The sequence below is a fragment of the Silurus meridionalis genome, chromosome 5, assembly GCF_014805685.1.
Source record: "Silurus meridionalis isolate SWU-2019-XX chromosome 5, ASM1480568v1, whole genome shotgun sequence".
Taxonomy (NCBI): domain Eukaryota; kingdom Metazoa; phylum Chordata; class Actinopteri; order Siluriformes; family Siluridae; genus Silurus; species Silurus meridionalis.
Window position 1 is genome coordinate 16,312,370 of NC_060888.1, and position 11,899 is coordinate 16,324,268.

Sequence of the window (11,899 nt, forward strand, 5' to 3'; positions counted from 1 at the left end):
AAAACTTAATCGAACAAAAAAAGAACTATGTGGTATTTAAATACTGATAAGAACAAATTACAAATAAGAAAAAAAGGTATAGGTAACAGAGAATACTGCAAAAAGAAAAACAGGAAAGAAGAAAATCTGCTATAGGTCTCATTCTAATATTAAATTAGTCAAGCAAATAAACTACAGTAGATTTGTTCAGTAAATGTTTTTCTTCAGGACTTCATTTGTGTTGCACTGCAGAGAAACAAAAGCAACAGACTACAATGAACTTTACCCCTTTTAACTATTGTAACTTTAAACTAAATATTTTGTCTTTATCAATCTTTCACCAAACACTTCCCCAAACCTTGGCCTTAACATTACAGTGTCTAGGTTTAATTTTTATAGCATATCACAACATTAATCACAAATCACAAAGCAAGTAAATACCAAACACGTTTGAGGATAAGTGTGCATAAGTGTGATAGAAGGATGAAGGGTGTGTGGCATCATTCAATTCAAATCAATTCATTTTTATTTGTATAGCGCTTTTAACAATGCACATTGTCTTGAACTAGATTTAGACAGATACTTTGAGTAAGATGTTTTTATAAGTGTAATTTAATGGCTTTGCGAATGCCTCGTGTGGTGTAATTGTCTGTGAGGGAGGAAAGAGAGACCATGATGATCTTCTCAGCTGTCTTCACTATCTGCTTCAAGGTCTTAAAATCGGTGCAATTCCCATTGATGCAGCTGTTCAGGATGCTCTGTGGAATGAAAATTAAAAAAAAAAAAAACAATTTTTAAAAACCTTTTGATATAAAACTATTAATAATAAATGCTTATTAATTGTCAAACTTTACCTAATTTCCATCACAATTCATTTTCATTAAAGCCAAGTTCTAGTTATAGTTCGTCCAACCATTTCATTTTTGCACGAACATAAATCATGAATGACCACCAAAACCAGTGAATGAGCGCGTGCGTGAGGTGAATGATGCTTGCACGTGAACGAACGTGAATGAGGTTGTGCGTCAGAAACACAACAAAAAAGGAAAGTAATGGAAATGTTCTTTTCTCTTCCACGGCGGGGCAGCGTTTCTACACATTAACGAGTCCTGGCGTTAAGAGAGAATTGAACTCCGCCGCCCGATTTATCAACTGTGATTTCGCTCCAAAGCTATAAAAGTGCGTGCGCACGTGCTGCCTCTCGAGCGATGCACAACACGCAAGGAGGTTTACTGCTGCTCTATTTCATGACTGTTATCCTTCTTTTTTTTTTAAAAAAAACAACCCAAACTACTGACTCTTCGAAAAGTTTTGCAATGACGTCCACACCTGTGAGTGATGCTGAGGACTGAAAAGTGGGGATTTAAAATGAACACAAATGGCAGCATATTGACGAACGTTTCCTCGCTGCCCCCTCACGAGCTCTCACTCAGCCGTCCTGCGTGGCTCTCTAGCACTCTGGGGAGCGTGCTCATCTTCACCATCGTGGTCGACATACTTGGCAACCTGCTCGTTATTTTCTCCGTGTACAGGAATAAGAAGCTCAGAAACGCAGGTAAGTCTATTCTTCAAGGATGCGCACATTTCCAAACATCTCTCTTCCATCGCCACATGCATCACCACACAGCATCCATCAGGCGCAACTTGCAGGCATGTCATACATAATTATCTTATTTTTGACATACAAATACAACAGATGCACTCTAAATATTGCCATAGTAATTTTCTTTAAATTAAGGTATATACAGTATTTACAGTAAATTTATCCCTACAATAATTCAGGTCTTTTTAAATAGAAAAGAAAAATGTGCTTCATTTTATTGCATTTCCAGTTTTAGTTCAAAATACATCATCATTTCTATTTAACACTGTGCCTATTGGCCTATATATTGTTGCACATATTTGAACATATTTTTTTTTTACATAACTACTAAAGGCATCTTGTCTAGTGCTTGATTCTTACTATAATTATTGCATACCGGATACAACGTGGATGGAGACGAGTAATATTAGTCGGATTAGAGAGTATAAAAAAAAACAATTATCATTACTTGTGTATGTAAGGAAGTGATGGAATTTACCCTGGGGTGTGTGATGAAACTGTAACTGTGATCTCTGACAGTGACACTTTAAATATTAATGGTGCCTTTTGTGCCAAAGACCTACCAAAGAATAGAAGGGGGGGTGGGGGGGAATTGGCATTCATTCGCAAAGAAGGTCCCCTTGTGTTGCCAAAACAGCTGTGACCCATTCGGGCATGGACTCCACAAGTCCTTGGAAGGTGTGCCATGGTATCTGGCACCAAGATGGCACAAAGATCCTATAAGTTCAGTAAGCTGTGAAATGGGGTCTCTGTGAATTGGACTTGTTTGTCCAGCACATCCCACAGATGTTAGACTGGATTGAGATGTGGGAAATTTGGAAGCCATGAACTTCCAACTTTTTGTCATGTTATTAAAACCATTTCTGAACAATTTTTTGCAGTGTCAGGGCACATTATCCTGGTGAAAGCGGCTACTGCCATTAGGGAATACCTTTGCCATGAAGGGGTGTACTAGGTCTGCAAGAATGTTTAGGTAGGTGGTACATGTCAAAGTAACATCCACATGATTGCCAGGACCCAAGGTTTCCCATGAAATCATTTCCTAGAACATCACATTGCCATTACCTGTTTGCCATTCTTTCCATTGTGTATTCAAGTGCCATGTCTTTTCCAGATAAGCACCATGAACATGCACCTGGCTGTTCACATGATGTAAAAGATAAGCTTATACACCAGATTATTTTCCATTACTCCATGGTCTAGTTCTGATGCTTATTTGCTCATTGTAGGGGCATTCAGTGGTGGCCAGGGGTGGCCAATCTGACTCCTCTGCAGCTATGCTCCATACATTGCAAGCTGTTATGTACTGTGTGCTCTCAGACTTTTCTATCATAGCCAGCGTTAACATTTTTACAATACTTTTGTGCTATAGTAGTTCTTCTGAAGATTCAGATCAGAATGACTCACCTTCACATTCCATCCACATCAGTGAGTCTTGGGCAACAATTGTTCCGTCACTGTTGTTCAATGCTTGTCCCTCCTTGGACAACTTTTGGTAGGTACTACCTTTTGAACACCAGAAACACCCCATTATATTCAGACCTAATTCTCTAGCCATCACAAATGAGTCCTTGTCTCTTTCTAAGTTGCTCAGATCATTACACTTGCACATTTTTCCTAGTTTGTCCACATCAACTACGAGAACTGACTGTTTACATGCCCCTAAATAATCATACCCTTGACAGCTGCCATTGTAAATTAGTATTGTTCACTTCGCCTGTCAGTGCTCTTAAGGTCGTGGCCAATTGGTGTATGTTGACATATATGTATTCTAAGAAAATACTCATTCTATTCGAAGTACATATATTTTTTTGTATTTTTTTTTTTTTATACAGTGAAGGGCTATAAATGAAGGCATTAGCTTAAAATACATTTTAAATATAAACATAAATTTTTATTTTACACAATGGTATATTTTACACAAAATAATAAAATGTTATGAAAACACCAGGAAGCAGCTTCGTAGTGTTGCCAGTTTGTAATTTCATTTATATCAAGCAGGTTTTTTATTGACACCTTTCTCTTGATATCATTGTATTGTTTCAGAGATACAAGCAATGGCTTAGAAGCTTCAGGTAATTGGCTTGATATCAAACAGAACTGAAATAGCCAGTTAGTGCTTATCGCCAGTGACATACTGTCCCATATGCCACTATCATCTGCCAGTAGAAAGAACACCGTATGTTGGTGGTCCTGCGTAAAACTTAGTAGCGCAAAAGTAAAACCTATAAAAACAGGTTTCTTAAATGTAATTTTCGCTGTCATGTCTTTAATATCTTATTGAATTATCTTATTATATGTGTTTGTGTTTCTATCGTACATAGGAAAGTGAGAAAAGCAGAGTGGAATGGTTCCCATTTAAAACAGATGCCAGTGATAATATAATTAATGTCTGAATGACAGCTCAATAGTGTTTTGCTTACATGTAGTGTTATTTCTGTCTAGACACAACCTTCCAATTAAACTGAATGAACAGAATGCGTGAGTGTGACAGCACAAAGGGAACATTTTTGGAGTGCATTCTGTAGCATGACCTCCCACTGGGTGCAGTGCAATGCCTACTCTGATGAGTGGGTCATGTTTAACCCAGTAAGTGTTTTATTTTCCTCCTACAATGCTCTTCGTTATGCTTCTGTCTAGTCAGGAGATATCCCATGGCCTAATGTATAGTTGTCTGACCCACTGGGAATTTGTAATATTATGCCACTAGTTCAGCATAGACCATAAAGTTGAACACATAGATGAAAAGTTCCAAACAAAAACATAGTACACATACAAATAATTCACTGTGCACTTTTCTTCAGTTGTGGGACACAGCAGTTTTTCCTCTCTCTTGACATAGATATACCAATTCAACCAGAAAAACTCAATCCCCTGTGACATCACTGTCTGTTTGGATTAATCAGAGCAAGTACTCCCTCCTTGCCTGTAGCACTGATTTAAACACACTCAGCATTCCCTGCAGCACCCTACAGCCTATACAACTCATGAGAAGTTAAATATGATGTTCATCACTATAGAACACCTTGTGTGTGGGCACATTGTAGGACATAAGGCTTGACTGGATGAAGTCTAATGTTTTTTTTCAAAGAAATTTGCCCCTGCAATTATTTTTATTTAAACTTTCTGGCGCACTGTATTTCTCTTACTCTTGTTCTCTTATTGTTTTATTCTTACTTAGTGGTCCTGACATGACTTGCAAGCCTAAGGCAGTTTTATTAAGTGGCACTCATTGTGCATTCAAAGAGACTTCTTTGCATTAAATTATGCAGTCTGTATTATAAAAAGAAAACTCACTTTAGTAGACTCTAATTAGTTGGAAAGAGAGTCAGAGTATTAACTTGTGCATACTTTAAATGACACGGAAAACTTAATTTTGTTAGTGATCCAATTGGTGCACATACTTTTGATCCTTCTGAACATATTAAGTGTAGCTTAAGTGCATTAAAATGCAAGTAAATAATTAATTGTAAAAAAGTACCATCTTTTACTGTGGGTTCATGCTTTGTTATATTCATGTTCATGCTCTTCTTCTCATTTCTTTCTGTCCTGCCCTGTGGCTTGCCTTTCGCAAAAATAAAAGCATCTCTTGCTGAAGTCAATTTATACATTGAGGTTCGGTGCATTGGGACATTCTGCTCCGTTACGGTGTTGTTTGTTAGTCTCTTGTACTCTACCTGAAAAAGTCCTGATTTGGCTAGAAAGTGAGAAGACCAAGGACCGTTGAACTTTTCTTGCTGAAACTAGCACATGTATTCCAGTGCTCATGTGGTATATTTTCTAGAAGCAGATCTAGAAAAGACACAAGCAGAAATAATAGTCAATAAAGTAAGCAAGTGTGAATCTGCGTCTTTTTTATTGGCCTTTTGGTTAAACCCATTTCAAAGCCCATTAAAATAAAAAAAAGTTTAAATATTTATTTTTATCTCTCTCTTGATTCTAACCCAGCCATTAGGGAGGCACAAGCCAGTGCATTCTTAGTGCCGGTCCCAAGCCCGGGTAAATGGGGAGGGTTGCGTTAGGAAGGGCATCCAGCGTAAAACACGTGCCAAATCAAATATGCGGATCACAAATGAGAATTTCATACCGGATCGGTCGAGGCCCGGGTTAACAACGACCGCCACAGGTATCGTTAGCCGACAGGGTACCGTGGAAATTGGGCTACTGTTGGTCAAGGAGGAGAAGGAGAGGAGGAAGACGTCTACAGAGACGGCAGGGAAAGGAGCAGTGTAGGAGAGTAGAGGTTCGGGTTGGTACTTTAAATGTTGGTACTATGACGGGTAAAGGGAGGGAGGTAGCTGATATGATGGAGAGGAGAAAGGTAGATATGTTGTGTGTTCAGGAGACCAAGTGGAAAGGGAGTAAGGCCAGGAACATTGGAGGTGGGTTTAAACTGTTTTATCATGGTGTGGATGGAAAGAGAAATGGTGTAGGGGTGATTCTGAAGGAAGAGTACAGTAAGAGTGTAGTGGAGGTGAAGAGAGTTTCTGATAGGGTGATGATCGTGAAGGTGGAAGTTGAAGGATGATGATAAATGTCATCAGTGCCTATGCTCCACAAGTTGGCTGTGAGATGGAGGAGAAGGAAAGATTCTGGAGTGAATTAGATGAAGTGGTAGATGGTGTACCTAGGAAAGAACGGTTAGTGATTGGGGCGGACTTTAATGGGCATGTGGGTGAAGGGAACAGAGGTGATGAGGAGGTGATGGGTAGGTATGGTTTTAAGGAGAGGAATGTGGAAGGGCAGATGGTGGTAGATTTTGCTAAAAGGATGGAAATGGCAGTGGTGAACACTTATTTTAAAAAGAAGGAGGATCATAGGGTGACGATAAGAGTGGAGGAAGGTGCACACAGGTGGACTATGTGCTATGCAGGAGATGCAACCTGAAGGAGATTGGCGACTGTAAGGTGTTGGCAGGGGACAGTGTAGCTAGACAGCATAGGATGGTGGTCTGTAGGATGGTTTTGGAGGCGAGGATGAAGAGGAGGAGAGTGAGGACTGAAAGAAGAATAAGATGGTGGAAACTGAAGGAGGAAGAGTGTAGTGTGAGGTTCAGGGAAGAGGTCAGAGAGAGGCTCAGTGGTGTTAAGGAGGTGTTGGATGATTGGGCAACTACTGCAGGAGTGATGAGGGAGGCAGCTAGAAAAGTACTTGGTGTGACATCTGGAAATAGAAAGGAAGACAAGGAGACGTGGTGGTGGAATGAGGAAGTGCAGGAGAGCATAAGGAGAAAGAGGTTGGCAAAACAGAAGTGGGATAGACAGAGTGATGAGAAAAGTAGGCAGGAGTACAAGGAGATGCGGCAGCAGGTTAAGAGGGATGTGGCGAAAGCCAAGGAAAAGGCATATGAGGAGCTGTATGAGAGGTTGGACACTAAGGAAGGAGAAAAGGATTTGTACCGATTGGCCAGGCAGAGGGACCGAGCTGGAAAGGATGTACTGCAAGTTAGAGCAGTAAAGGATGGAGAGGGAAATGTGTTGACTAGTGAGGAGAGTGTGTTGAGAAGGTGGAGGGAGTATTTTGAGCAGCTGATGAATGAGGAAAATCAGAGAGAGAGAAGGTTGGATGATGTGGAGATGGTGAAGCAGGATGTAGATAAGATTAGTAAGGAGGAAGTGAGAGCAGCGATTAAGAGGATGAAGAGTGGAAAGTCGGTTGGACCAGATGACATACCGTGGAAGCGTGAGATGTTTAGGAGAGATGGCAGTGGGGTTTTGACCAGATTGTTTAACAGGATTTTGGAAGGTGAGAAGATGCCTGAGGAATGGAGAAAGAGTGTGCTGGTACCGATCTTTAAGCATAAAGGAGATGTGCAGACCTGCAGTAACTACAGGGGTATTAAGTTGATCAGTCACACCATGAAGTTATGGGAAAGAGTAGTGGAAGCCAGGCTGAGAGAAGAGGTGACCATCTGTGAGCAACAGTATGGTTTCATGCCGAGGAAGAGCACCACAGATGCCATATTTGCTTTGAGAATGTTGATGGAGAAGTATAGAGAAGGACAGAAGGAATTGCATTGTGTATTTGTGGATTTAGAGAAGGCGTACGACAGGGTGCCAAGAGAGGAGTTGTGGTACTGTATGAGGAAGTCAGGTGTGTCGGAGAAGTATGTAAGGGTGGTGCAGGACATGTATGAGGACAGTGTGACGGCAGTGAAGTGTGCAGTAGGTACGACAGACTGGTTTAGAGTGAAGGTTGGACTGCATCAAGGATCGGCCCTGAGCCCTTTCCTGTTTGCAGTGGTGATGGACAGGTTGACGGACGAGGTCAGACAGGAGTCTCCCTGGACTATGATGTTTGCGGATGATATTGTGATTTGTTGTGAGAGTAGGGAGCAGGTTGAGAAGAGCCTGGAGAGGTGGAGATATGCACTGGAGAGAAGGGGAATGAAACTCAGTAGGAGTAAGACAGAGTACATGTGTGTGAATGAGAGGGAGGGCAGTGGAGTGGTGCGGTTGCAGGGAGAAGAGCTTCAGAAGGTGGAGGAATTCAGGTACCTGGGTTCAACAGTGCAAAGTAATGGAGAGTGTGTTAGAGAAGTGAAGAAAAGAGTGCAGGCAGGGTGGAGTGGGTGGAGAAGAGTGACAGGAGTGATTTGTGATAGTAGGGTATCTGCAAAATTGAAAGGGAAAGTTTATAGGACTGTGGTGAGACCTGCGATGTTGTATGGTTTAGAGACAGTGGCATTGAGTAAAAGACAGGAGGTGGAGCTGGAGGTAGCAGAGCTAAAGATGTTGAGGTTTTCGTTGGGAGTGACGAGGATGGATAAGATTAGAAATGAGTTTATTAGAGGGACAGCGCATGTAGGATGTTTTGGTGACAAGGTGAGGGAGGCGAGATTGAGATGGTTTGGACATGTGCAGAGGAGGGACATAAATTATATTGGTAGAAGAATGCTGAGGATGGAGCCACCAGGTAGGAGGAAAAGAGGAAGGCCAAAAAGGAGGTTCATGGATGTGGTGAGGGAAGACATGCAGGTAGTTGGTGTAAAAGAGGCAGATGTAGAGGACAGGGTGGTGTGGAGACGGATGATCCGCTGTGGCGACCCCTAATGGGAGCAGCCGAAAGAAGAAGAAGAAGAAGAAGAAGAAGATCTCTCTCTTGATTCTGCAAAAAGAAGACATTTCATGTCGCTCTTTCTTTCAGTGGTTCCTCCTTTCATGTCACAATTGCCACAGAGGAAGATCCACATGACCAAATCACAAATATTATTAAGATTGTATCTATCAGTTCTTATTGATTTAAGTACACTGTAGGGGGACAGAATTGGGACACAGGCTCCCTTAAAATTAAAGCTGATGTCACAAAGCCTTCCCAATCCCAAGCTATTTTTAAATCAAAGTTAAAATAAAACAGCATCTAGATTAGGTTTAAAAAGTCCATCTTACAATATAAAAAAGCTGACATGTAAAAGGCAGCTAATAAGCCCTTTAGGTGTGGCTGTCAGTAACAAGCCATCAGGGAACAGGCAAACAAGAGGTCTTACCACAGATGAGTTTTTCTTCAAGTTAATTTGTTTTTACTTGCAAATCATAATATTACTGAAGCATTTAAGAACATTTTATGAAAATGGTGCAAAAATAGTAATTGGTGAAAAAAAAGTGTTTGCATGACAAACACTGAGTTTGCCAGATAATATCCAAGTGTGCTTTTTCCCCCGAATTTAAATTTTAATATGGTTTTGGAGAGATACATGTGATAGAGAAAGGGAATTAATTTTTTAACAGATAGCAGCTGTCCAAATACACAAGCTTCATCAAATCATCATCAAAACAGAACTCAAAAACTTCTATTGAAATAATGGTGCAGCTTGTGTTCAAACATTGATGATAATAGACATTGTAATGGATGATAGTAATAATTGAAGTCATAATTACACTTTAATAATTGAAGTCATAATCAAAATTGTGGGTACAAAAGAATTTCCCAAACATTAGGTGGACCATGAAACAACATAAAGGCCATCATCAACAAGTGAATAAAATGGTGCATGGCAGTGAGATTACAAACAACAAGAAGGTCCTCCAAAACTGAGAAAAAAGACTAGTGAGGTTGTGAAGGTACCAACAGCATTATATATGATGCAGGACATTTTCTGTTCTTCTTTTCGTGTATGTGCTATAGTGATATGGTTGGATGACTAAATGGAAGCTCTTTCTTTAAACATTGTAAATAAAAAGATTTGATTATGGATGCATCTTTATCATTTTAGACTGTACATGAGCAGATGATGCACTTTTGAAGGGATATCACAGATTTGGTCAAGATTTAATATGTCAAATGATTATGAAAAAGCATAGTTTGCCATAGGTGAAAGGTGAAAGGTATCTATCCTACACCTGTAAGTAATGTGTGTGGTGTGAATGTAATGGTGTAATTGGTGTGAATGGTTTGAGTAGGCAGGATATCATAAATCAGCTACAGATATATTCAGTAGCAACTCTTGAAAATATTAATTCCAAAATTCTGAATTCTGAGTGAGTGTTATAGTAACAGGCCATTTACAGGCAGAAGTTTTCACTTTAATGGAAAGTTTGAGACCAAATATGGCAAAAGTATGCACATCCCTCACTCAAGTAGAAGTACAGAAACTCATGTCCTAAAAGACCCTGGTAAAAATTTAAGTACTGACTATACTTTTTCATTTAAGTTAAAGTAAAGAAGTTTGGGCTCTGACGAAGTAAAAAGTAGCTATTATTACCACCTCTATTAGTGTCACGCTGGCAACTAGACCTCACATCATATTAATATATTAATATTTTACCATTTAGCCACAAGAGCACTAGAGGTCAGGCAATGGGGTACAGTCACCATTCCTAAAGGTGTTCAAGTGGGTTGTGCACAGAGACTTTGACATGTTCCAGTGAAGGCAAATCTAAATGTTATAGCAATAAAAAGACATTCTAAAGCAATTGTGTTTCCAACTTTGTGGCAACAATTTGGGGAAGTTTCACATATGGCTGTGAGGGTCAGTTGTCCACATATCTTTGGGCATATAATACATAGTGTGAGATGGCCTCATTTAGTGTTATAGAAACTGCTGATATTCTGTGATTTTTTGCACAATAGTCTATAATGTAAATAGATTTTTAGAAAAAAAAGAAACAACTGAAAAACATGCAGTGACTGTTTCAGAATTGGCTGATGTGAATGCTATGGTAACTCAGTCACTCTTTTTACAGAAAGAGCAGAAAGGTGTTGCAGTCTGCTCGCATGTCAAACAATGAAGAGAATGGACTGTCCAACGTAAAATTGTCCATTGTTCCTGGAAAAAGGCACTTTCTATAAGCATATTGTCAATTCTGCAGGAAAGAAATTGTCAGCTTAACATTTAGCATTGGTGTTAAAAAGCCATTATAGCGGAGTCAAGTGTTGCACTTAGGTGTAAAAGATAAAAGTGGCAGTATAATATTAGGTGACTCACTAGAGCTGTTCAGAATTAAGGTCTAGGGTCTGTATTTAATTTCTATCCATTTAAATATAAAAAAAGATATTAGTGTCCCATTTATGTCTAAATTATATATTTTATATTGTTCTAAAATCTGTTATATTAAAAAGTATAAAAGTGCTTTCACTTGATCTGAAAATTTAGCATATATATCCAGCATCTATGAATTATACAGTAGCAGTTAACAAGTGTTAACTTTGTTTTAAATGGTTCATAGCCAAGTAGAAGACAGTTGTACTGCTCAATCACATCTTCACAAGATAGAGAAGATTTTCTTCACAAAAGACCCGGGCACGCTAAGAACCTTTTGGCTGTTTTAGGCTGTAATCCTTCTGGCTGAGGAGAGAACACATCATCCCAGAAGCAGAAACGCTTTGAGAAGTGCAGAAGAGTCACTGTTCTGTTCATCTGCTGTACTGATGTATTCTTTTTAGAGAGAATCAGCTTTCTCCTGGCAACCCTTCCAAACAAACCATGCTTGTTCAGTTTTTTTTCTAATTGCACTGTCATAAACCTTAACATTCAACATGCTAACTGAGGCCTGTAGATGTAACTCTTTTTTGTAATTTCTCTGAGTATTGCATGGTCTGACCTTAGGATGAAATTGCTGGGATGTCCACTCCTGAGAAGAGTGCAACTGTCTTGAATATTTTCCACTTGTAAATAATGTTCCCCAATGTAGAATAATATACTGTTTGAATATGGCCTTATACCCTCCCTCCTTGCCCTTGTGTTAACACACATCTATATGTGCCAGATTAAAAAACTGCTACAACTTTGTGCTTTTATAGAGGTGGCCACATTTGCTAATGATCAGTGAACCAAAGACATAATTAATTTGTCAATGAGCAGCTTGTATAACAGTATAC

The 11,899-nt window shown here is 39.5% G+C and overlaps 1 protein-coding gene and 1 long non-coding RNA gene across 3 annotated transcripts in view; one reads left to right on the top strand and one right to left on the bottom strand.

Moving 5' to 3' along the window:
* Positions 1-48: 48 nt before the first annotated feature.
* Positions 49-11,899, bottom strand: part of LOC124385623 — a 17,539-nt gene continuing 5,688 nt past the window's right edge. Inside the window, exons 2-4 of the long non-coding RNA XR_006925779.1 lie at positions 5,260-5,374; positions 2,990-3,088; positions 49-737 (exon numbers count right to left, since the gene is read on the bottom strand). This is a non-coding gene — a long non-coding RNA (uncharacterized LOC124385623). The remainder of the gene's footprint in view (positions 738-2,989; positions 3,089-5,259; positions 5,375-11,899) is intronic.
* The window catches only part of mtnr1ab (melatonin receptor 1A b), a 35,415-nt gene continuing 24,527 nt past the window's right edge, over positions 1,012-11,899 (top strand). For both annotated transcript variants that reach the window (XM_046848798.1, XM_046848796.1), the window contains exon 1: positions 1,012-1,534. In XM_046848798.1, coding sequence (XP_046704754.1) covers positions 1,318-1,534 — 217 coding nt within the window. In that variant the 5' untranslated portion in view covers positions 1,012-1,317. The remainder of the gene's footprint in view (positions 1,535-11,899) is intronic.